This window comes from Macaca nemestrina, chromosome 13, assembly GCF_043159975.1.
Source record: "Macaca nemestrina isolate mMacNem1 chromosome 13, mMacNem.hap1, whole genome shotgun sequence".
Taxonomy (NCBI): domain Eukaryota; kingdom Metazoa; phylum Chordata; class Mammalia; order Primates; family Cercopithecidae; genus Macaca; species Macaca nemestrina.
Window position 1 is genome coordinate 15,288,059 of NC_092137.1, and position 27,503 is coordinate 15,315,561.

The following is a 27,503-nucleotide window of genomic DNA, read 5'->3' on the forward strand; positions in this document are numbered from 1 at the left end:
GCTGCAGGAAACCACCATGGCACGTGTATACCTATGAAACAAACCTGCACGTTCTGCACATGTACCTGAGAACTTAACGTATAATAATAAAAAAGAGACAAACAAACAAAAGTCCATAGAGTGGAAGCAAATGTATTAAGAAAGTAAAAGAATAAAGAATGGCTACTCCATGGCCCCTTGAGGCTGCTGATTGCCCATTTTAATGGTTATTTCTTGATGATATGCTAAATTAGGGGTGTATTACTCACGTCTCCCCTTTTTAGACTATATAGGGTAACCTCCTGACATCACCATGGCATTTGTAAACTGTCATGACACTGGTGGGCATGTAGCAGTCAGGATGACCAGAGCTCACTCTCGTCACCATCTTGGTTTTGGTAGCTTTTAGCTGGTTTCTTTACTGCAAGCTGTTTTATCAGCAAGGTCTTTATGACGTGTATCTTGTGCCGGCCTCCCATCTCATCCTGTGACTTAGAATGCCTTAACCCCCTGGGAATGCAGCCCAGTAGGTTTCAGCCGTATTTCACCCAGCTCCTATTTAAGATGGAGTTGCTCCTGTTCAAACGTCTCTGACATAAGTAACGGTCTATCAGAGAATGAGGAAGAATGAAGCAGAAATGACAACATGAGGAAGGGCCCTGCATGCTGAGCTGATGATAGTATCATCACATCACGCCTTGGGAAGCATAAAAGGATCTTTAGCAGGGGAGCAACATAATCAGCACCAGAGGTTTTAGCTAATGGCTTGATTCGTAATTCACCAAGATGACCTACATCATCTGTACATACTTCACGGCTGTGAAATCTTGCTAAGCAGACTTGTTTTGTTTTAAAAATGAACATAGCGCCGGGCGCAGTAGCTCATACCTATAATCCCAACACTTTGGGAGGCCGAGGCAGGTGGATCACCTGAGGTCGGGAGTTCGAGACCAGCCTGAGCAACATGGAGAAACCCGGTTTCTACTAAAAATACAAAATTAGCTGGGCCTGGTGGCACATGCCTGTAATTCCAGCTACTCAGGAAGCTGAAGCAGGAGAATCGCTTGAACCTGGGAGGCGGAGGTTGCGGTGAGCCAAGATCACACCATTGAACCCCATCCTGGGCAACAAGAGCAAAACTCCGTTTCAAAAAAAAAAAAAAGAAGAAGAAGAAGAAGAAAAAGAACATAGCATGACTTTGAACATAAGGCTGTTATTTAGAAAATGGCAGGTGACTTAAGAAAAACCCAGGTGCTACCTACAGAGTGAGGTGAAAAAAAAAAAAATTTGGGTTTACAGTTTATTATTTAACTAATAAAAAAATACACAGATGTCCTCTCTTTATAGGTTTTCATTTACAAATTCACCCTATTTTTTCATCCATCTCCCCCTCCTCCTTTCCATGTTCAAACACTTTCATGCTCGCTGTGTGCTAGGCCTGGCCTTGGCACAGAGGATGCAAAGGCAAATTAAGACAGAATCACTATCCTGGAAAGAACATACATCCTAATGGAAAAGTCAACACAGAAAAAAAATTTATAAAATGTGACAGAAATATAAATTAAGTATGTGGGTACATGAAGAAAAAAATTATTTCAGAAAGGCAAGAAAGTCTTTAAAAAGGAGGTGACACCTGAAGCAGGACTTGAAGCATCACCAAGAGTTCATGTGGAAGAAGGAGGGGAGAGTGGATTGCTGGCAAAGAGGATAGAATGAGGAATTAATGAAATAAAGGTTTTTACAAAAGAAGAATGTTCTATGGCTGTAACTCTCAACCTCTTACTGTGCTCCAAAAAACCTACAGGATATAATATATTCTCACCAAAAACAGTAGTTCACGACTTCAAGATGTCTCATGGGGTAGAGGAGCAGGTGCACAGCAGCAGCTGCAGTATATTCAGGAAAGGAGGGGGGATCCATTCTGAAAAAGATTAAACTATCCCAGGAATTCAATCCCCAAAGCTAGACATCGTTCCTCCTCCAGTCTCACTCCCAAGCTGTACTTGGAAAAGCTCTTGGTGGTGCCAATGTATGTATGTGTGTGCTTAGGCAAGGGATTGTCCATCAGAAGAGATGCAAAGGGCGCTGGGGCCACCGGGGGTGCCATACTGGGAAACTTACACATTATCCTTGGGCCAGTGGTCTCCAAACTGGGGTATGTGTGCCACTGGCACAAAAAGCCTTCCAACAGGGACACAGACTCAGACAGTTTAAAGGGAATCCGTCTCTAAATTAATTTCCACCTTCTCTAAGTATTCTTTCCTAAAACCGATCAAGGTGTGAAGCCTGTGCTCTTTCCCAACTCCCCTTTCACAACAGCCTTCAACTAACATAAGAAAGGCATGTCTGACACTCTTCCTGAGTCTGACTCTGATACCTTGTTCTGATTTCTAAAAAGCTCCAGAACACCAAAGGGACAATTCAGAATGCTGGTGTATAACAGACTCCAGTGGAGACCACCTTTGCAAAAATTTCAACAGTGGGAAAATTATGGCAGTGGGGGAGATCTAATTTAGCCAACCCCCATCTTGCCTTTAGCCTTCAAGCTGTCATTTAGTTTATAGTTTAAATGATAACAGCCCTTGCCCCCAAACTCATCTGCCTTTGTAAAATGAGTGAGAGATGACCAGGCTAAGAGGAGAGAGAAAGCTGAATTCTGCTAAGAAGCAGACATAAGCAATTGCCAGCCATTATTGCATTCTGGGGATCACAAGATACACAACTTCTCCAATTACTCCTGCAGATAACGTCACTATTGTAGACTGACTTCTGAGATATCTATTCATATGTTTTGCATGTCTGAGATCCATGGCTCCACCAGGACCCACCCAGAAGCAATTCGGCACCCAGGAGGCTCACTTCCCACACCCCCGTGATTGTACCCCAATCAATCAACAGCAGGCACCCATTTCCTAGCCACCCGCACCCCTTCCCCAAACTGCCTTTTAAAAAACCTTAACCTAGAAGGCTTCAAGTGAATTAAGTGATAACTCCATTTCCAGCATGGCACGGCCAGCCTTGAGTCAATTAAACTCTTTCTTCACTGCAAAGCTGGGGTCTCTGTTTGTGCAGTGGCAGAAAGAACCCATCAGGTGATTACACAGTGACTGGATACCAAAATTCTTCTTGCATGTCACAAGGTTCCCAGTGCTTTGCTTTTTTTTTCTTCTAAGTTACTTTTTTAAAAAAAATTCAGTAGTTTTGGGAGAAAAGGTGGTGTTTGCATGGAAAAGTTCTTTAGTGGTGATTTCTGATATTTTGGTGTACCCATCACAGGAGCAGTGTATACTATACCCGATGTGTAGCATTTTATCTCTCATTCCCTTCCAACCCTTCTCCACCAAGTCCCCAAAGTCTAATGTATCATTCTCATGTCTCTGAGTCCTCATAGCTTAGCTCCCCCTTATAAGTGAGAACATAAGATGTTTGGTTTTCCACTCCTGAGTTACTTAGAGCAATGGTCTCCAACTCTATCCAGGTTGCTGCGAATGTCATTATTTCATTTCTTTTTATGGCTGAGTAGTGTCCCATGGTGTGTGTGTGTGCGCGCACGTGTGTGTGTGCCTGCATGTATCTCACATGTTCTTTATCCACTTGTTGGCTGATGGGCATTTTACGCTGGTTCCGTATTTTTGCAATTGCGAATTGTGCTGCTATAAATATGTGTGTACGAGTGGTTTTTTCATATAATGACTTCTTTTCTTCTGGGTTAAATACCCATTAGTGGGTTGCTGGATCAAATGATGGTTCTACTTTTAATTCTTTAAGGAATCTCCAACACTGTTTTGCATAGTGGTTGTACTAATTTACATTCCCACCAGCAGTGTAAAGATGTTCCCTTTTCATCATATCCACACCAACATATATTTTTTTTTAATTTTTAAATTATGGCCATTCTTGCAGGAGTAAGGTGGTATCTCATTGTAGCTTTGATTTGCATTTCCTTGATAATTAGTGATGTTGAACACTTTTTTCCTGTTTTTTGGCCATTTGTGTATCTCCTTTTGAGAAGTATCTACTCATGTCCCTTGCTTGCCTTTTGATGGGATTGTTTGCTTGTTTCTGGCTGATTTGTTTGAGTTCTTTGTAGGTTCTGGATTAGTCCTTTATCAGATACTTAGTTTGTGAATATTTTCTCCCACTTTGTAGGTTGTCGAGCAGCTGATCATTTCTTTTGCAGTGTAGACACTTTTTCGTTTAATTAGGTACCATCTATTTTTGTTTTTGTTACATTTGCTTTTGGGTTCTTGGTCATAAACCCTTTGCTTAAGCCAATGTCGAGAAGAGTTTTTCCAATGTTATCCTCTAGAATTTTTATGATTCAGGTCTTAGATTTAAGTCCTTGAACCAGCTTGAGTTAATTTTTGTATCAGGTTAGAGATGGGGATTCAGCTTCATTCTTGTACAGGTGGCTTTCCAATTAAGTATCCCAGCACTATTTGCTGAATAGAGTGACTTTTCCCCACTTTGTTTTTGTTTGCTTTGTCAAACATCAGTTGGCTGTAAGTATTTGTCTTTATTTCGGGGTTCTCTATTCTGCTCCATTGGTCTATATGCATATTTTCATACCAGTACCATGCTGTTTTGGTAACTATTAATATAGCCTTATAGTATAGTTCGAAGTTGGGTAATGTGATGCCTCCAGATTTGTTCTTTTTGTTTAGTCTTGCTTTGGCTACAAAGGCTCTTTTTGGGTTCCATATGATTTTTAGGATTGTTTTTTCTAGTTCTGTCAAGAATGATGATGGTATTTTGGTGGGAATTGCATTAAATTTGTAGACTGCTTTTGGCAATGCAGTCATTTTCACAATATTGATTCTATCCATCCTTGAGCATGGGATGTATTTCCATTTGTTTCTGTCATTTATGATTTCTTTCAGCTGTGTTTTGTAGTTTTCTATGTAGAGATCATTCACCTCCTTGCTTATATTCCTAAGTATTTTATTATTATTATTATTTTTGCAGTTGTTGTAAAAAGGTTGAGTTCTTGATTTGATTCTCAGCTTGGTCATTGTTGTTGCAGAGCAGTGCCACGGATTTGTGTATTCTGAGACTTTACTGAATTAATTTATGAGACCTAGAAGCTTTTTGGATGAGTTGTTAAGGTTTTCTAGGTATACAATCATATCACTTGGCGAACAGGGGCTGTTTGATTCCTCTTTACCAATCTGGACGCCCTTTCTTTTTTTCTCTTGTCTGACTGCTCTGGCTAGGACTTCTAGCATGATGCTGAATAGCATCAACATTATGGCGAAAGTGGGCACCCTTGTCTTATTCCAGTTCTCGGAGAAAATGCTTTCAACATTTCCCTATTCAGTATAACACTGGCTGTGGGTCTGTCAGAGATGGCTTTTATTATCTTGAGGTATGTCCCTTATATGCCAATTTTGCTGAGGGTCTTAATCATAAAGGGATGCTGGATTTTGTCAAATACTTTTTCTGCATCTATTGAGGTGACCATATGATTTTTGTTTTTAATTCTGTTTATGTGATATATCACATTTATTTACTTGCACATGTTAATTCATCCCTGCATCCCTGGTATAAAACCCACTTCATTATGCAATACTGATATGCTGTTGGATTTGGTTATTCTGTTGAGGATTTTTGCATCTATGATCATCAGGGATATTGGTCCCATGGCTTTCCTTTTTTGTTACATCTTTCCTGGTTTTGGTATTAGGTGACACCGGCTTCCCAGAATGATTTAGGAAGGATTTCCTCTTTATATTCGGGAATAGTTTCAGCAAGACTGGTACCAATTCTTCTTTGAATGCCTGATAAAATGCAGCTGTGAATCCATTTGGTCTTGGACTTCTTTGGTTGGCAATTTTAAAAATTACTGTTTCAGTCTTGCTACTTGTTATTTGTCTGTTCAGAGTTTCTATTTCTTCCTGATTTAATCTAGGACATTTCCAGGAATTTATCCACCTCCTCGGGGTTTTCTAGTTTGCGTGTGAAAAGGTGTTCATAGTAGCTCTGAATGATCTTTTGTGTTTCTGTGGCATCAGCTGTAATATCCCCCATTTAATTTCTTTTTTTTTTTTTTTTTTTGAGACGGAGTCTCGCTCTGTCGCCCAGGCTGGAGTGCAGTGGCACAATCCTGGTTCACTGTAACCTCTGCTTCCCGAGTTCAAGAGATTCTCCTGTCTCAGCCTCCCAAGTAGCTGGGATTACAAGAGCCTGCCACCACACCCAGCTAATTTTTGTAGTTTTAGTTGAGACGGGGTTTCACCATGTTGGCCTGGCTGGTCTCAAACTGCTGCCCTCAGGTGATCCACCCACCTCAGCCTCCCAAAGTGCTGGGATTACAGGCCCAATGCTGTGCTTTCAACACAATTTATGAAGGATCTAAATGAGGCGTCTGCTGACAAATTATTAAAAATTAATTTTTAACAAAAGTTTGCTATATGATTTTTGGTCTGTAACTTATAAGAAATTCAAATAATTAAGTGGCTCTGCTATGGCAAAACTTCTAGCCGGGCGCGGTGGCTCAAGCCTGTAATCCCAGCACTTTGGGAGGCCGAGACAGGCGGATCACGAGGTCAGGAGATCGAGACCATCCTGGCTAACACGGTGAAACCCCGTCTCTACTAAAAAATACAAAAAACTAGCCGGGCGAGGTGGCGGGCGCTTGTAGTCCCAGCTACTTGGGAGGCTGAGGCAGGAGAATGGCGTAAACCCGGGAGGCGGAGCTTGCAGTGAGCTGAGGTCCGGCCACGGCACTCCAGCCTGGGTGACAGAGCGAGACTCCGTCTCAAAAAAAACAAAAAAAAAACAAAAAAAACACTTCTCCATCCACTTACTTATGTGAACAAGGTTTTTAAGTTCTCATATCTATGCAAATATAAAATAGAATACTGACACTGAACTCAATCTAACAATAGGCATCCAAGAGCATATAAACCAATTAAAAACAATATTTAGATCTCTACCTCATTAAGATGTGCATTTTGAATATAATTTTATTTTTATATTTAATGCTATTTATCAAAAAATACATCAACGCTGCTCTGATCAAATATATGCTGCAATAATTGAAAAAATAACTGAATATAGAATTTAAAAAAACCTTGAAACCCTAGAGTCACAAGAAATTTTTTAAATGTCACTTTCTATTTAATTATTTCTGATACAGAGAAACACGACTTTTAAGCACAAAGACATTGAATTGCATTACAATAACATTATATGAAAGTAAGAACTACACAAACTCTCCGCACAAAATGACTCCACCCAAACCCCTGCACTAATACACTTGACCAAACTTTAGCAGGGCTTCTAGCAAGGCCATGCCCCTAGGATGACTCCATTCCCCCTTAAAATGCCAAGAAAGTTCAAAGCTGTGAATAGAATGTTTTGTTCGTTCCAGCCAACACCTGGTGATAAGCCAATATGCTTCTCAACCCCTCTTTACAGCAGTTACTTTAGAAAGTTTGCAATTATAATCCTTTCTCTGTCCCTTTGGGATGTAAACCTTCTACTACCTAGTGTGTTTCCTGAAGGACCTGGGATCAATCTCTTCGAAACATAAACACTCAAGGATCCAACTCTCTGTGGGAGGGTAAGGGCCTCACTTCCATGGGTGCCTTGTTCCAACTTGCACAACTACCTGCTGTCATAAAGATATGAGCAGTTCGTTTCTTCTCCAGATAAGTGCCAATTTGCAAACCCAGATGGTTCAGTTACATGGACCAAACCTCCCTTAACGCCCCTTGTGCCTTTCCTTTCACATACTCCAATGTTGAAAAAGTATTCTGCCTTTTTTGTTTTGGCAAAGTGGAGCTTGGTTTACGCTGGGCTCTCTTCCCCCTGCAGTAGTTAGTACTTAAGAAAATCTGTCTTTACTGCCTTTAAAAAGTATCTGGCTTTATTTCTCTTCAACAAAAGATACAGAAATAGTTTGAGGAAAAGGAAAGATGTAACCTTTCTGACAGCTGTAGATGTGTTCTTGTATGTTTTTAAGTGATAGCAGTAGACATCAAATCGTATATGTTGTATACAAACAGAGCTATGTTACAGTTTTACTTTAAATATGAACATTTACAATGTGCTGGAAACTATGCCCTCCTTTGTAATCATTTAAAATTATAAAATTTTTAGATATCAAGTGTGTGAGAGGTAATCAGGTTATTTTAAGTTAGCTACATGAGTAAGAGGTTCAAGTTCATGGCTTTGGAGCACTGTTTTCCTAAAGTGTGATTTTCAGACCACCCTGTGTTGAAATTACCTAAGTGCAAACTCAAAAATGCAAATTCCCTGGCTCTTATCAGGCTTACTGACTCAATCTGTGGGTTTAGGAAAGACATCAGCATCGGTGGAAAGAAACCAGTATCTTGCATGAGCATTTCCTAGTTAATTCTAATAGCAAAGAAAGTGTGTGACCCACCATTGCAGCTCTGGAGCCTTTAAACTTCTGAGTGACCCAACCAACTGACCAATGGTGAGTTTAGGAGGTGGCTGGAGGTGGCTCCTGAGACTTGAAACAAAGGGTCAGTGAGGTGGTCACTGCAAGAGTCTGGACAGAGTGGATGGCGTTGAAGGAGACAGGCAGTTTCGGTTGTAAATGACATTATGTTAAAGGACTGAAAAACATTACTATGCTGTCTTATGCCAGCTCCTGGAGCAGGCACTCCTCTGATGTACGTCGTCAGCTGCCGGTCAGTTGACACAGTAGCTTTCAAACTTTTTTGTCCAAGACCAACAGTAAGAAATAATGTTATGCATCAAAAGTCAATTATTATACATATATACACAGACATATCTGCACATATTGAAAGCAAACAAAAATGTCATGAAACGATATGACCCCCTACTAAGGGGAGATACGTTCTGATGTTTCCGATCCTAATCCACAGTCTGGTGTTCTGTTTTGCTGTGTGTCTTTAATGCTGACCACAATGTCCAAACTAACGAAAGGACCCACTAGTGAGTTATAACTCAGCGTTTTTAAAGCACCTGTAAATCTGCTCTGATGATAATAGGATGGCTTGCAGGAGCCAGCAATCATTGGAGCTACAAAAGAGACATCAAATTATCTCAGCTATATTTAACTAACTTCATTAAAACAATAAATCACTTTATGTTTTGCTAATAGCCTAGCAGTTATCTCTCTGTGTGCTGACGCCAAATGCTGTGTGTGCTTTTACGGTGTGCACTCTCCTCACCAGGCCGTGAACCCTCGCTTAGTCATTCTTTTCTTCTCGGTGCTTAGTAGAGCATGTTAAGCGCTGTTTATAAATCGTAACTATAGGAATATTATGAAACGGTATTTTAAATATTATGCAAATGAAAGTGAAAGTTAAGTTTTAAAATTTTTGCTTTACTAAAGCTAATAAAATATTCAAAGACAAAAATAACCATAACTGTCTTGTCACATTCATTTATATACTTAACATAACATCATCATTATAATTATTCTTTTTTGCTTAATTATCAATTGCTCATATAATAAAAGTGAGGAATGCAGGGTAGAGGCCACGTTACTTCAAGCTTCACCCTTTGCCTTGTACAATAACCACAGAAATGGCATGACTCTTCAGCAAAGTGCAGGTGGCCCTCTCTTTTTTGCTGCTCACTTTCAGCAATGATATAAGCTAATACATTCCTAAGTTTTTCAATAGCTTGAAGGTCACCTTTATCTTCATGGAGAGGGGCATGAAAAATGTTAGAAATGAGATGAAATGTTTGCAATCAGTAATAAATACAACTATCTATTGTTATTGAGCACATACAGGCCTTAACAAAATTTGAAAGCATTCATTCACATTTTCCATTTAGAAATCTTTTATTACGTGCATGTATATGGTATATACCACAAATTGTTATTATTAAGATCATTGAAAGTAGGTCCACTGTATTTAGAGCAAAATCAAATGTTGATATGAAAATCTAGGTCTTATCCCAACACTTCAAACTACTCAGGATCATGTAAAACCAACAGTCAGATCATCCAGGGCAATCTCATCCCTCTCACCAGAGTGACTAGGCTGGTGCTAATTAGCACCTGCCATACCAGGGGCCACAGGGTTGATTCAGGAGTGCTCTAACCAGCACAAAGCTTAGAACTTTCTGTTTGGTGCTTGTGGGAGGCTCTGTCACTCCATCTGGATGGATGCGAATCAGGAAGCAACATAGCCCCAATTATTGCCAGGTATCGTCCTGCAACTACTACAACAAAGTGCTTTATGGTGAAACTAACATGACAGACTGCAGAGAAAAGAAATGGAAAGAAACTGGCTCTGTGACGATGCCTGCTGCTTGCGCAGCCAGCCCTGAAGTTAGCCCCACCTCTGGATCTTTCACTTACAGGAGCCAGTAAATTTTCTGGTAACTGAAGCCAATTTTAATTGTCTTTTTACTTGTGTCTAAAAATACTCTAAAACTAATCTATATTTATACAGTAGTGATTATAGTTCCTCATTATACCAAGGCAAAAACTTAACTCCAAATATAGAGTAATTTTCCCAAGGTCAAAACTGGATAGAAACTCAGAAAGGTCTGACTACAAACCTGTCTTTTTCTACATTACCACGCTACTATTAAAATAGCTTATGATGTGTCTAAGATCCATCAAGCTTCAATTCAGTTCAACACATTGAAAACCTGCAACATTAAAGAATAAAATTTCCCAGATTTTCTTGTGTCTGTGTTGATTTAAAATTGTTTTCTCTGTTCTGCTCATGAGAATTTTTAATACCTCATGATCAAATGGCATCAATCTCTCATAGTCTTTTCACTCATAGGGTGGCATTAAAAAGCCCTCATCAGATGAGACATACTGGACAAAAAATGATTCTATAATGATTAAGGAACTCTGTGAGGTGATCCAGTGAATAAAATGTTAAATCGCTGGTAGAATTTCCTCAAGGCACATTCAGGAAAATACAAAATGAAAACAAATCCAGGCAGCACACTTGCCCACACTACAGTAATGAGCCCAAATCCAGGTGTTTGCTGCTCATGCCTCAGCTTGGCCAACCATCACTTCTCCCGCACCAGGCTGCAAGAGCCTTCACAATGAAATTTCCAGCCCTACACTTCTATTCCTTTCTCCAATCATCTACAATCATCACAAAAGTGGTGGGATATATATATCCAGGCTGGAGTGCAGGGGCATGATTTTGGCTCACTGCAACCTCCACCTCCTGAACTCAAGAGATCCTCCCGCCTCAGCCTTTTAAATAGCTGGGACTCCAGTGTTTTTACCACATTGCCCAGGCTGGTCTTGAACTCCTGGCCTCAAGCAATCCGCCCGCCTCAGCCTCCCAAAGTGTTGGGATTACAGGTGTGAGTCACTGCACCCAGCCTAAAAGTAATCTTTATAAAACAAAAATCTGACACTGTCACCACCTGGTTGAAAACTTATGTCTAACTGATCCATTCCCAAGATAAGGTCTATCCTTTAGCCAGGTATACAAGAGTTTTCATTCCCAGCCCCCTTCCTATCTTTCTGGCCTTATCCTATGCTCTCATTTATACCACATTATTTAAATTAACTAAGGGTACTAGGTTATTTCACGATTTTATCAAAACTGCTAAATCTGTCTTGAATGTTCCCATCTTTCTTATATTTCCTTCTGTGATGCTCATGACAAATACCCTTATCAGTTAAGACTCAGCTCAAAGACCTTTTATACTACATGGCCTTTCCTGGCTATATCCCTAGCTCCACTGACTCTATTATTAACCATTTCTACCTTTCTGCCTCCACATCTTTCATTGAGTTATTTGTTTACCATCCTCATTTATGAAGAGATCTCCCTGGCTGTCAAGTCGGCATCCTGCGATAGCTGCAATTTTTACGTCCTATGGGTGCCAATACTTGATGAAGCAGTAGGCACTAGCTGTGAGGAAAGGGCATGGCTGTTTATTATACATTCCTTCACTGCAGAGGCTAGAGAGTGTATTTATGAAATAGCAATTAGGAGATAAATCTGTTTGTAAGTTTGAAAGGTACTTAAATGAGAGGAAGGAGCTTATACGATCAACAAAGAACGGAAGAGCAAAGGGAGTCCAAGTCACTAAAGATTTACGGTTGAGTAATAAACAGCTGCAGAACCATGAAGTTTGCCAGAAAGAGGAGAGCACTGTAGTAGGGAGGTTATTTTCAGATTCCTTTCCCTCACTGCTTTTATCATGTTAAAATATGCTTTGGTATTTGCTGCACATAATTCTGAGATCGTTTATGTATTCCTCTGTCTTTCCCAAGACTTATACCCCCTGTGAATTTAGAATCCACATGCTTTGCAGGAAGGAGAGTGTACTCCTTTCAGCTTATTAATGAAGAGGCCTGGGAGGGCTGAAGAATGCACCAACAGCTCAGCATCCCACCGGAGTCCTCTCCAGGAGCAGAATGCATTATTATTTATGATGGTACTGTGTTCACGGTCCTTCGACCAATTTTCAATCTCTCCTACTAAATGATTACCTTTGCCAATGGGAAATAATTTCCCAACCACAGAGAAGGAGTTTTCAGCCTGCCAGTCAGGCCAGTAATCACAATCACCCCAGATGGGCTTCTGTAGCCAAATTTCTCAGGCAAGGGAGGTAAGGGAAAGCAAGACTTGAGGAGCGCGCCCATATGTGAATCTTGACTTTGTGAATTCTAGCTTGTAAAACACGGGAGCAGTTATCTAACTTCCCTGGGACTTAAATTCTGTGTCTGTTAAAATGGTGACGAATCTACTTCATGGGGCTGATGTGACAATTCAGTCGTGTTACAACATTCTCTTCCTCCTCTTATAGAATAGTATCTGGTGGGAAGGCTAGATGTGACGAGGGAAATGGAGGGAAATGGATGAAAATGGTTTATCTGCTCCACTATTCGAGTGCAGCCTGAGTGCCTAGGATAGACTTCTGGAGGTATTAGTTCGCCTTGTTATTATTATGTGGTGACACTGACATCTTTAAATTGTCTTTTCTCCAATTCATGCTACTATTCACAAGTATTCATTGGTTTCATGTTTCCTTTCCACATCATATGCAAACTTCTTTACTTGTCTTTTGAGGGACTCTTCATAGTACATGGTCCATTTGGGCCAAACTAACTTTCCAGCTTACGAAAGGTAAGACTTTGTATGGGCTGATAGGCATGCAAAATACTTATGTCTTGGCTTTGCCTACATGGGTATATCAGGCTACAATGACTCTTCTCTTTTCAGTTCCTAAAGCAGAAAAGTGTCATGCAATCTCATGCAATCAACATCAAATTTGGAATCAGGAGACCTGTGTTTGAAAAAGGAATTGGATATCTCCTGCTTGTTGAACTTCGGCCAATCACCCTCTAGTAATCTGACCTTCAGACTGGAGATGACAATACTTGCTTAATAATCAGCCTCACAAATGTGTGTGAATATCAAATGAGCTAGGGTATGGGAAAATTATAATCCTCAAATTCAGAATTCACTATCATGCTATCTTGTATTCCTTGCTTTGTTTTTATGAGTGACTACACTGTTTTCCTAAGTTGCAAGCCCACTAGAATTAGGGACTGTATCTCAAACTTCCTTCGGATTCTCACTACAGGAGTAGCATAGGGTTCAGTAACAACAAAGCAGCAGCAACTACAGTATTAATTTTAAAAAGTAGCAAATATGTATTTTAATACTTACTACGGCCCACACATGGTTCAAATCACCACTACTACAAAGTTATGTAGGTAAGGAAACCTAATATTTGTACTTTATAGTACAGAACTGTCTGAATTGGAAAGGGAAGATTCTAAATGTTTTAATCAACACATAAATCTGCATACAGATAAAAGCAGGCACCAGGCAAGAGGAGAGCAAAAAGTAAAGAATAAACAGTAGGGTAAGTCCAAGAAAAGCCAAAGCACTGGAGGGGAGGTAGGTTTGTCCAAACCACGGAAATTCTAAGGACAGCGGATAATATGGTTTCGTTCTGTGTTACCACCCAAATCTCGCCTTGAATTGTAATAATCTCCATGTGTCAAGAGCAGGACCAGGTGGAGATAATTGAATCATGGGGGCGGTTTCCCCCATGCTGTTCCTGTGACAGTGAGTGAGTTCTCACAAGAGCTGATGGTTTTAGAAGGGGCTTCCCCCTTGGCTGGGCACTCATTCTCTCTCCTGCCACCCTGTGAAAAGGTGGCTTCCTCCATGATTGTAAGTTTCCTGAGGCCTCCCCAGCCATGCAGAACTATGAGTCAATTAGATCTCTTTCCTTTATAAATTATCCAGTCTCAGATATTTCTTCATTGCAGCATGAGAACTGATGAATACAGCAGACATTGTTAACATTTTGAGAGCTCTTAAGTAGGGCTACAATTAAAAACTGAAAGAGGCACTCATTAGGATGCCCGTAAGGGGCCCCAGCAATATTACTACATTTTTCTTGTCTGTCTGCTTTCCCAGTCTCCTAAAACACTACTTTGTACCTTACCCTCTCTTCAAATCTCCAACTCTACCTCCTTTCTACTCACATTAAGCTGATTCCTTTCGTTGCAATCAGAAGAGAATGTCCTCCATCTCTTACCACTACATTTCCCCACCTACCTGCATCTGTGCCCATCAGCTTCCTATCTCTCCTGCTATTGGGGGAAACTGACAGGATCCTATTCAAGGCGAATTGTTCCATCTGGATTCCAGGTCTCATCCACTCTCACCCATTAAGACAGAAATTCTTAATATTTAAAAAACATATTTATTAAAGGAAAATATGTAATAATGAAAAAAAGGATGATCTATGAAGGAGAGGGTAGAGTTTCTTGATTTCAAGATTGCTTGTCAGTGCTTGTTGGTTTCCCCTCATCCTCAATTCTTAATATTGTAGTGTCCTGTGGCTTCATCCTGTGTCCTGGGGCTTCATCCTCTCTCCTCCTTTCTTCTCTACCTACTTACTTCCTTGAGAATTTTACCGAGCCTCCTAGTTGTGACTCCTCTTGATGCACTGAGAATTCCCAAATGTATTTCTAGTCTCTACTTCTCTAATACACTCTAAACTCATATAGACAGCTGTCAACAGCTCAACTTGGATGTTCAAAAGCCATATCAATCTTTTAAAAAACTATTCTGAAATAATTATAGATGCACAAGAAGTTGCAAAATAGTACAGAGAGGTCCCGTGTAACCATCACTCAGCTTCCCCCACAATGACATCTTACAAAAAGCCATACCAATTTTAATATGTCCCAAATCAAACTATCCCCAAAAGCTATTTCTTGACATTCAACAAATACTCATTATCTCTTCTTTGTACACATGGCATTTATTAATACACTTAAATAGTACTTCTTATAGTTCACTCAATATGCACGTATGCATGTACACATACGCTTCAATAAACTATGAGCTTCTCAAAGGCAAGGGTCATGGCAACCTTTTACTTGTCTACAGCACCCAGAATGGTGACTAAACATTTCCTGAAAGTATTTGAAATAAATAAAGCTTATTCAGGTCAGAATCACAGGAGTCAAACAACTAGACCAAAGCCAGAGATCAATGGGCAAAATACTTATTTAAAGATCAAAAAAAAATTCAAATCAACAGTTAGTGTTCCTTAACCCTGAGAAAACATTATATAACACTTTTATAGCTGAGTTCAGTATGATTATAGTTTAGCAACAACAATAACTATAAAATTGAGTGGGGGAGAAGGCTAAAAAAATGAGTATACCACTTTCTACTTAGGAATAGAAGCTTCACAAACGCAGTATCTTTAAGACAAATGTGCATTAGGTATATATCTTTCCTATTTAAAAAATTACAGAAAAGATCACAAGATCTTCATTTAACGATGTAATGTATATACCAAAAATTATAAAGATCAATATAATTTAATACAAATATATAAACCTCTAGACACTGGAAAAGGCAAATAATTACACATACATGTATTTTATTTGGCTTTAAAGGTGTTATATCTTGAATAAAGTAAAATCCACTTACGTATAAACAAAAATGCGTATGTACATATGACAGTATGCTTACTTTGACAAATATTTTTCAATAATTGTTTCCCATTTTTCCACTTGGGCTTTAATGACAGTCCTTTTGTAAAGTATTATTAAGCCTATAAAGTCTCTAAAATCTTATGGAGGTTTGGCTCCAGAAGATATACTATTATAGTGCAGAAAATGTATAGTGATTTCTGCAAAAGACAGATAACCTCTAAGGTTTTATAATTTATTGTTAGCTAGACATTTGGTTGGATATGTGTAGAAGGAACTATTTTCTCCATCTTTCAAGTTCCTACCTTGACCCATAAAGCAGGAAGCTCCCCCTATGAGTCCCAAGATGTCAAGTACTCTTCACCCCCACTCCCCATTTCTGAGGAGAGGAGGAGTGGCATCTGGTAAGCGAAATGGGGAGAAACAGTTGATGATGGGTGGTGAGCTCTTTCCCTACCTTTCTCATATCTACCAGACTTGAAGAAGCGCATACACTCTTCTGGTGGTGTTGTCCTCCCAGTGGGAAACATTTGCGGGTCAGGCCCAGACTTTTGCTACAGAGAAGTATATCTGTCCAACATGTTTATGTGGCTACTGAGCCCCTGAGAGTGACCAGCCTGAGTTGATGTGTGCTGAAATATACACTGCATTTCAAAGGCGTTTTTGTTTTTTTTTTTTTTAAACGCAAAATATCTCACTGTCATTTTTATATTGATCACATGATAAAATAGTAATACTTCGGACAATTTCACCTATTTTGTTTGATTTTTAAAAATGTGGCTATTAGAAAATTTCAGCCTCCACATGTGGCACACATGATAGTTCTGCTGGACAGCACTAATTTGGGGGCCAGCTCTCTGGAGCTCACGAATAGGAGGCAGCCCTTCTGGCAAAGCATGTATGCTCTGCAGAACTGACTGTCCTCGGCAGGGCTGTCTGAAGACTGAGTGCAGGGTGTAGGATAGGAGGACAAAAATAGCAGAAAACTGACATGGAAAACAAAGCCACAGTCTCCAGGCTAATTCTACCAACAATAAAGCTGCTATTTTCTTTCTGGGTACCTGATTCCTCTATCTCTTAAGTGATTACAACTTGATAATGGAAAAATGACAATTATTTATTACTTTTTCCTGATTAAAACCCAAAGATATGATAGAAATATTTCTGCTCTCTTGGAAGTAGCACAAGCACAAAATTCAGGGATGAGCACACAGCAAAGAAAGTGGTCTTCTCCAGGTCCTTAGGGGTTTAAGTTTCAAAAGCTTCTAAGATTTCAGTGGAGAGTTCTGCCCTGGGTGGTTCTCAGCTGAAACAAAAGTGGCACATGAGTGGGAAACCGGCCTGGGAAGCAGGTTTCTAAGTGAGATTCCCCTGCAAAATGACAGTGAGAGCCACTGGAACACTTAACTGAGAGGAACACGGGGCTTCAGTGGGGAAATGGAAATCAGGAAGGTAGAGTGACCATGGCCAGGGATATGTGAAACAGATCAGTCTCTGCCAGAGGAGGCAGTATGGATGGACGGAAACATTGTCTTTCCTCCATGGTAGACATATGCCGCAGTTAACATCCTGATTGGAGACTTTAAAAATTTTTTTATTTTATTTATTTATTTATTTATTTTTGAGACAGCGTTGCCTATTTGAATTGTGAACTGAAGTTGCTGCTTTTTGCATGCAAGGCTACTTTTGCTTACATTTTCTTCCAAGTGAGCAAAGTGAGACAGTGACTTCAAGAAAAACAACACAGAATTTGTTGTCATGATAAAATTGGAACTTTCAAGCAAAAATTCAAATTTTGGAAAACTTGGATCTACCACTGTAAAGCTGACAGCTTCCCAATACTGACAGACTTACTGGCTGAGATAAGAGCTCATATTAATGAATGAGTTTTTTTCATATTCTCTGATGCAATCTATCAACATCTGGATGATCTATATAACTCAGTGAACTGAAACTTCTAAATGCCTTCATGCAATTATATTACAAGATCATACCTGGGAAATGAATCCATTCAAGTGCAACCTAGACCAACAGTTTTAATGCGACAGGGTACAAAAAGTTCAATAATATGGCTTCATATGTCACACTGCAACTAGTCTTTAAGACTTTATCACATGTTGAGTTTCAGTGTAGTATCAAAGAAGAATACTCCAAATTATAGGCTATTAAAATATCTCTCCCTTTTTCAACCTCTTATCTGTGTAAGGCTGGGTTTTCTTTCAACCTAAACAACAACAGACTGAATGCAGAAACTAACATGAGAATCCAGCTGTGTTCTATTAAGCCAGACAAGAAAATGTAACACAGTGCTGTTTTTTCATTATTTTCTGTCTTGGAGATACAGTTGTTTTTCATTAAATATGCTATTCATGTCAACCTATAATGGCTCTATTATTGGTATTTTTAAATAAATAAGTTTAAAATTTTGTTTTTAACTTCTTCTACTTCTTCATTTTTTTTTTTTTTTTTTTTTTTTTTGAGACAGTCTCTCTCTGCCACCAGGATGGAGTGCAGTCGCGCTATCTCAACTCAGTGCAACCTCTGACTCCCTAGTTCAAGCGATTTTCCTGCCTCAGCCTCTCGAGTAGCTGGGATTACAGGCATGTGCCACCACACCCAGCTAATTTTTGTATTTTTAGTAGAGACAGAGTTTCACCATGTTAGCCAGGATGATCCCGATCTCCTGCCTTGAGATCCACCCACCTTGGCCTCCCAAAATGGCCTCCCAAAGCTGGGATTACAGGTATGAGCCACGGTGCCCAGCCTGTCTTTAACTTCTAATATGATAAATATTATTAGATACAACCGCCATGAACAAAAACTCTTTAGAATCCTCACTAATTCTTAAGAATACTAAAGCATCCTGAGATCAAAGTTTTGAGAATGACCAATCTATGATAATTATTTAATCAACCACTTAAGTATAAAGTACCTATTTTATACTGTGCTAGGTCATAGGAAATAAGAGATAAAAGGCACCATCCCTGTCCTCAAAAATTTCCAATTTCATGGGCAAGGTACTTCTCAATTAACATAACTTAAAAATGGTTTTACTATATAACTTTTAAAAACCTTCATTTCACGTTTCTTATAAACATGTCTTTTATAGCTTAATGTCTCCCATGGAAACTAATACTGTATATAGCACATAGCAAATGCCTAAATACTTCATGATTCACTCTGAATCTGACATATGGCATCAGAAAGTCACAATATACATTAAATAAACATTTTTCTGTAAGTTTCAGACACTGATTACTCATGGTGAAAGATGTACTGCCAACCTTAGTTAAAAGATAGTATTGGCAATGCAGAGACCCTGAAGTTACAGCTACAATGCAACCTTTTGATCAAGACTTAAACTTTTACAATAAATTTCATATTTAGGTCAAGTTGTACTTTTTAAGATTAATTTATTCTACCAGATGTTCAGGCCAACAGGCTGAATAATAGGATAAGGAAGGAAACGATAGCTTATTTCGAGAATCTGAACAGTAAACAAAGATGCTCTTATGCTGTTTCCATAACTCCAGGAGGCAGAACCAAACAGTGGAGATTAAAATTAGGCAAAAGATACCTTTAATTAAATAAATAAAGCAAGTAAGCAGGGATACTGGTTTAATTATCAGTAGAAATGAGTTTGAAGGTTAAAAAATAGACTAGATAAGAGGTTCTCAACAATGTTTCTGCTCCAATCCAAAGGAGACAACCTGTTTCCCATTAGAAGCAGAGGTTTACAATGGCAAGGAATCACGAACGGTATGAGTTGGAAAGGTAGCACGTGCAAGGTGGGGGAAAAGGGAGTGGGAAAATACATATTAAATTCCACGTTGAGAAACACCAGTCAAGGTACCAGAAGGACTTTTTAAATTGTATGATTACCTGGGAGTTTTTAAAGAAGGATCCTGGCAAACTTCTTGACAGCATTTCATAAGAGAGAGAAGTATTTTCCACGCATTTATCTATGGATGTAGCAGTACTAGCTATTGAAAGCAAGTGGAAAGTATAAACACAAAGGCTAAGATTACACATATGCTCCCCATTGCTAACCACCTAATACCAAGCAAATCAAGTTCTGACCTGCCTTTCAGCCTCTTTTACAACCATTTTCCTGGATTTCTAACCCATTCACTTGTTCCCTGTTCCTTCTACAAAAATGCTTGTAACAGCTGAATTGACAAGCAATAGAGGAGCAATTCTAATCTGATTCAACTAAAAAAAAAAAAAGCAATTTAGATTTGGTACAAATGCACTTTAAACATTTGCATCCTTTTTCCTTCTACATATTAATCATCTCAAATGGCACACAAATTCACTGACTATATGACATAATACTATTTGTGAATATCTTTCCCAGAGATTCTAGGAATTCTGCAAATGTAAATGGCAACGGAATGGCTGTTACCATGAAAGCAAAGAGCCTTCTCTGGTATGTTTTACCAGTGGATTGGGCACTCAATTCAGGCCTTGGGAATATTCCTTTCTGAATTCTAATATCTGAACAATTGCTTATTGTTTTTGTTATGCACTTGAGAATTAGCTTACCAGTTCTTTCCAAAAATTTCTTTCTAAATTAAATGTGGGTACACATTTGAAAACTGCACACTATGTATGAATAGTACACACTTATTTTACATTTTTAACATCATGTACAAGCTGTTGGGAACATCTGGTGTTTTGAAAATTTGGGCAAATCCAGCTGCATTTCCTCTTCCAAATGTGTTCTCTGACATCTGCAGGTTGTGTTTCATTTTGATTTTTATACTCTCTCTCTTTCTATCTAAATAGGGCAGCATTATGTACTTTCAAACACTCATTTTTTCCAACTTTATACTTTTCCTCTCTGAACAAAAAATTAAAAACTTGCCAATTAATAAAATGAGAAAAAATGTTGTGGTTAAAGATATAAAGTTAATTTTAAATGTATCTGTCTCACCTCTCTATAATTTACTTTAATCAGCAGAAAATCGCCTCCTGAGAACAGTTTACAATAAAGAAATATCTATGCTTGGATTATACCATCTGAGCTAAGAGAAAACAACACAGTAATTAACAGATTGAATCTTTACTGGGTCAGGTGCACCTCTAACCCAACAAAATACACATATGTGCACCAACAACTGTGCCACACATTTTCAGGGGTTGGCGGACATCTTGAAAGAAGTATAAGGTTAAGAAACTAAAGCGATGACAATGTGAATAATTCAAAATCACCTAACTTAAAGCATCGTAAATAACAGCTAAAACGCAAGTGGACTTTATATCCTACTCTTACATGTAATCATACATAAAAGATTGCTGTTGCCAAGTCTAAAACTCTGTGTCCTCTCCACCTGCACGCTCACAATTAGCATACAGTCCCAGCTGACCCTGCTGGCTTCCCTTCCTGCCCTCACATAAAATATTTAAAACAACCTCCAGCCTGAGGGTGGGGTGGAAAACCGCCTGGGAGCAAAGGCACCTCCACCTTCCTGGATGACCTGCTGGCCTGTTAGCCCGGAAGGCTAGTTCACAAGTCTCAAATCTGAGCTGGTTCCTTGGATCTTAAACTCCCAACTTGGCTCGGTTCCTTCCCATATATAACCAGGTTCCTGCCTGGACTTTCTCATTTTTATTCAGCTCTGCTCTGGACACATCCCAGGACATGCTGCTCCTACTGGGCTAAAAATGCTCAGGGCTCTCTGGTTCCACTGCTCTCCCACAGTTTCTGGAATGGTTCCAGGTCCCCTGACTCTAGTTGCTTGTTCTATGACATCTTAGAGATAACAGAGTTCAGTGGTTAAGAGAAAAGGCCATGGGATAAATCTCCATGAGTTCAAATTAACTTCTCTATTACCAACTTAACTTTGGTAAGCCTCAGTTTGCTCATCTATAAAATTGAGGTAATAACATTATCTCCCTCACAGATTACTCAGCCACAACCTCTGTCTCAAGGAAGCAGAAGTCTAAGAGAGATTCCTGAAGCTAAACCACACAGCTGATAAGTGATGGGTTCAGAGTTCAAAGCCAGGTTTATGTCTCTAAACACATTCTTTTCAAATACATGACGCTCTTGTCTTTTAAAATCATCCTTATTTTTCTCTTCAAAACCAACAAAAACGATTATCTCCTTTTCATAGCAGTGGTTGTGAAATTTAAAACCAAGATACATTACTAGGGTTGCAATAATAAGAAAATAAAGAAGTACTTGGTTATCCACAACTATTAATCTAGTGATTTGGTTAAAACTAGCATTCTTCACAGAAGTTGGAACCTCTGCCTGTGCCAACCTCCAAGTGAATGATTTGCAATTCTTGGCCTTTACAGTCTATTTCCAGGATAATACTAATTAAAATAATAATCTTTGGGATAGGGTACTGGGCAGACGTGGTGACTTGCAGGGAAGGAGAAGGCAACAGCAAAGACGGCAAGAGAGAAAATCAAATAGGAGCTCCAAAGGTGACAGACTTCAGCAGTTGAGTCCAAAGGCTAAGATTTTCCAGGAGAGAGATATGCCCAGAGTTCAAGTAGTGAAAAATGTCCATTTGTTTAGCAGCAGTGTCTGGGTGTGGAGATGGGAAAGGGGAGGAGGAAAACCCATATTATCTATTCTGAGTGAGGCTACACATTGCTGAGGGATTGAGTGCAGGTATTAAGAGCCAGTCAAAGGGCACCAAACTGAGCATGGGGGAGACATCAGAAAATGCAATATGCACTTCCTTTGATAATCCTATCACCAAGTTACATACTGCATGATATGAATAATAACTTTTATATTTTTAATTTTTTATGTTTTTATTTTTTTGAGACCGAGTCTTGCTCTGTCGCCCAGGCTGGAGTGTAGTGGCATGATCTCAGCTCACTGCAACCTCCGTTTCCTGGGTTCATGAGATTCTCCTGCCTCAGCCTCCTGAGTAGCTGGGACTACAGCTGCATACCACCATGCCCAGGTAATTTTTCTTTTTTTTGGTGGTTTTTTTTTTTTTTTTTTTTTTTTTTTTCAGTAGAGACGGGGTTTTGCCATGTTGGCCAAGCTGGTCTCAAACTCCTGACCTCAAGTAATCCGCTCGCCTCAGCCTCCCAAAGTGCTGGGATTACAGGCTTGAGCCACTACGCCCAGCCAATAACTTTTTTAAAGACTCAGGTTAACCCAAGCTAAGTTGTTAGCCTGGTTTCCAATGCAGGTAATCTGGGCTGGGCACTGGAGCTCCTTTACATTTGTCAACTGGAAAGAACAGAATGGCATATTTACTATAAAGTGACATGAGAACTGCAACATGTACTAAGTATACATGTAAATGAGAAGAGTCACCTCTATTTTAGCATATTTTTATATCTGTAATAGAGAAAAACAACTTCCCAATTAAAATGCCTCCTTCATAGCAAATAAAAACTTTTTAAAAAGCCAACATGTAATTATTTTCCATTTCAAGAAAGGAAATAAAAATAAAATCTACAGAATGTAGGAGCAATTTTCATTTTTTCTAACGCGCTCAAACCACTTTCAAGTATATTTTTGTTTACCTTGGTCACAGCTTTTGGAGAAAACGTAACTGCATCTACCACAGTGATGAGGTCACCTGGGTGAAGACGATCAAAGTACTTCATGCAGACATCATAGGCATGAAGCCACTCTGGTGAAGAGCCTGGGACTTGTTTAATGAGATGAGGGTCTCCAGTCCAGAACAACTTCTGTAACCAGATGGTGTACAGAGAGCTTGGGGAAAGCATCCGTCCATCCTTTTCAGGGATTTTGGGAACAAGTTTGGAAATAGATAAAATATTTTGACTTGAAAGAACCGGCTCCAATGCTTCAAGAGGACTCATGTTTTCATCTGTCAGCTTTTTGTAATTAAGACCTACCAGAAAAAAAAGAAAGTAGGTAAGCGGTTCACTCCAATGTAAATATATAGGCACTTTCAAACACACACACATAGCCCTCTGTATGTAAAGATTTATCAACTTAGCTATAGTAGCTAGTTGAGGTTTTCTATTAGAAAGATCAGGAGATCTGAGTTCCAGTCACAGCCCGAAACTTATTCGGCTGTGCGATCCCCCAGATTGGCCATTCATCTTCTGTGTGCCTCCATTTCCTTGTTTATACACTACAGATGACAATATCTCCATGCCTTTGGAATCCCCTGCAGCACCTATGTTTTCTTTTATCAGTGCATTCACCAAACTGCATTACATTCCTTTGTTATTTATCTGGCATTTCACTAGTTATTTGAAGGCAAGGATTGACTCTTATTCCCTTATCCTCTGTGTCTAGGCCAGTGTCTCATTTGATTATTCAGAAAACAACTGATAAACTGAAGGGAACTCTCCCGATTATTATGAATATCAAACAAACATAGATTTGAATGTGCCTTGCAAATTATAAATTATAAAAATTTAAGAGGTTTTAAGGGGTTTAATTTCTTAGTTATGAGCATAAAGACCATTCTAAAGATTTCCACAATTTCACAAAAATTCGAAGGCTCTTATTTTAAGTGTTCTATGCATATTTTAATCATATAGGCTCCAGTGGAATGAAATTCTGCTGAACTGCCTATTATAAAGTGTCTTGGCCTTGCCTTTTATATACATAAAATATAACCAATGGGAGTAGTGAAAAATCCTGGAGCAGAAGTCCAAAACTTTGGATTTTAGTACCAGGTCTACCATAAGTCACTGTGCGACTTCCAATAGGTTTCTTACTTTTTCTGGTATTTAATTCCCTCAATCATAAGTGAAAGAGTTGGAAATATAATAACTAAAGTCAATTAGCTTCAAAATTCTGTGGTTTCAGAGCTCTGCCAACCATAATGCATGAACAGGATTGTGTACAGAAAATTAATCCCCAGATTTAATTTAAAAGAATGAATTCAAGCAGGGAAACAATCATCCTACCTGATGCAACAACCTTAAACTTCTTCAGCAGCCGAATGTGGGTTTCTGGTTTAATGGCATAGTTCCCCAAATCTGCACAGCCACAGTTTTCCAGAAGAGTGAAATAATACAGCAGCCTTTCGTGATCAAAGCCACCAATAGTGGGGTAAATATACTTGACCATGTGCTGGTGAAAGGCTTCCGGATCAGTCTTCAAAGTCTCAAAGAGATGAAGGTCTTGGGCTCTATTTTCAATTTCTAGTGTGGACAAACTGAAATTAAGAGCCAAAGGAACTGTGTTAAGATTTTGTTCCTTTATTAAAGTGATTTTTTTTTTAACCAAGGAAGAAACACTACTTCTTACGGCTCCCTTCTTCCTGCCTACTCAAAGACAGTGAACCATCACCAGAACCCAATCAGCCTGAATAAAGGGAAACAAATGTGTCAGATGCCTACTAACATTTAACTGACTACACTCTCGTCATGTTGTCTCACAGGGGTCTACAGCAACCCTGTGAAGTAGGCTTTCCTTCAAGTTCCAGAAGTTGGGAAAGTTGTCTGATGTTTCCCAGCTAGGAAATAAACTAACATCTGTCAGCGTCCACTCTTAATCACGTATTCATGTCATTAAAAGGGTTTAAAATCTATGCTTCTTCACAGAAACAGAAACAGGCTTATTATTTCAGGAATTTAGGAAATGATACAGAAAAAACCCTAAACTTTTAGGCTTAAGATTTACATGCAAGAGTCTTGAATGAATATTCAATAAACCCAAATTTTATGCTGTGTTCAGATAAAAGAAAAAATAGAAAAAAAGGGATAATTAAACTTTCACTTGGGTTATGTGCAGTAATGCTACTTAAATAAAACACATATCTTAATACTTTCATCCTAACTTAGACGTCTTTGTAATCTAATTTTAAAAAGTCGTTTAAAGTTAAACTCTTGGGAAAAGAAAAATTAAGGTATTTTTGCTTGGTTGATTGTTTTGTACTTTTAGAAGGGGAAAGGAGGGGGTTAATTTTGGTCTTGCGCTTCTCCCTGGACAGAATCTGGACAGAACCTCTGGTCTAGTATAATCTCAATGCCCCTTACGTGATGAGTTTCACACTCTAATTGTAAGAGTCCTTCAGGCAGCCCTGCACTCACAGAAGTGTCCAGGTTCTAGGGTTCTTGGAAGCAGCAACGGAAGCATCTGGGGGCAGTAAGTGAGACCTTGGGCAGCAACAAAGTTAGGCTTCAAAAAGTTCTAAAGCAGCTCCTCTGAAATATGACAATTTGTTTATTGAAAGTGCCAAAAGACATGTTTTTGGTTTATGTAGATAAAGTTAGTATAAATCATGTTTTAAAACTTTCAGGAGAATGTGACAACACTTGGGATAAAAAGGGTAATCTATAAAGTCAAAGCATCAAGTAATTTTTAAAAACTGGTCTTTTTACTTTTGCTTCAAGAAAAACCTTATTTTTGCATTCAGACACAGTGCAAACATTTACAAGAATATCTCTATCTATAAATATGTCCCCAGTCTATAAAAATTTCTCTCACTGCCTCCTCTGAGCTATTGGCACGTGCTGAATATCCTTCTATTCTGTTACTCATAATGTATTTTAACTACTTATTACCTTGTCTATCTCCCTTACTAGACTGTGCTGCTTGATGGCATAGACCTTATTACATCATCTGAATCTCTAGTTTCTCAATACTAAGAACCAGTGTGTGGCACAAGGGAAACATTCAATATGTCTTGTGAATGCTAAATAGATGAGTGCATGAGCAAAAACTTTGGTGTCCTCTAAGTAGAAGGCACTGTGCTCAGAACTGGGGAGGACATAAAGACTTACAGCATAGAGCTCCCATCCAAGTTTGAAAATCCAGTTGAGTTATAAATACTTACAGTTAAATAATGATGCAAAACAACAGTATCACCTGACAAAGGGCACACAATTATAGTCCAATTAAGAGTAGGATCACTAAAAGCTGTGACTGCAGAGGATGTAGAAATCAATGATAATGGAAGGCTTACTGAAAGAAGCACTTGAATTTGGCATTGTAGAAAGAAATTAAGCAGAAATAACGTGAACAGAAGTATCAAGAAAGCAAAAGGGCCTGTACACGGAACAGTGAATATAAATAGCTGGGTGGTCGAAAATATTCTTGATACTATCACTATTCAAAGAATACCATCATCTCTGAAAGATAGTGTACCCACAGTAGTATGGGACAGTGAATCACAGAATTTCTGATGTTCCTTCGTAATTTCCAAATGAAGTCTGAAAACAATGTAGTAAGGAAGTGAATAAGAAACTGTGTAGTCGCAATAAAAGGAATCTTATTGACAAAGATTTGCAGGCAGAACAACATGCCAAACGGAAGAGAGAAAACAAATTTATATTTATCATGCTGATTACTTTCTTGCTAAGTTAAAGTTGGGTAATTATCAACTTACAGATGAGAAACTGTCATTTAGAGAGGTTATATGACTTGTCTAAGACAAAGAGTCCAGATCTGTCTGGATTCAAAATACACAACTGCTCAGGACATCATAAAGCAACCATCAAGGTCAAGCACCCGTGTCAACAACCGCTTCAAAACCAGGATTCTTTCTGCAACACAGACATGAGTTCTCTCTCCCAGCAGCAATAACCGAAAAGAGTTCTCCTGTCATACTTCATTCATAACATCTTGATAAACCAAGTATTCAAGACAGACTCATCTACAAAATGGACAATGACTATATCATAACAGCTTTAGTTCATCTGTGTT

The 27,503-nt window shown here is 38.9% G+C and overlaps 1 protein-coding gene across 2 annotated transcripts in view; it reads right to left on the reverse strand.

The window, feature by feature from the left end:
- LOC105486455 (NBAS subunit of NRZ tethering complex) overlaps positions 1-27,503 on the reverse strand; it is a 390,628-nt gene that overhangs the window by 78,405 nt on the left and 284,720 nt on the right. For both annotated transcript variants that reach the window (XM_011749319.3, XM_071076257.1), the window contains exons 43-44: positions 24,761-25,011; positions 23,393-23,727 (exon numbers count right to left, since the gene is read on the reverse strand). In XM_011749319.3, the coding sequence (XP_011747621.2) occupies positions 23,393-23,727; positions 24,761-25,011 (586 nt within the window). The remainder of the gene's footprint in view (positions 1-23,392; positions 23,728-24,760; positions 25,012-27,503) is intronic.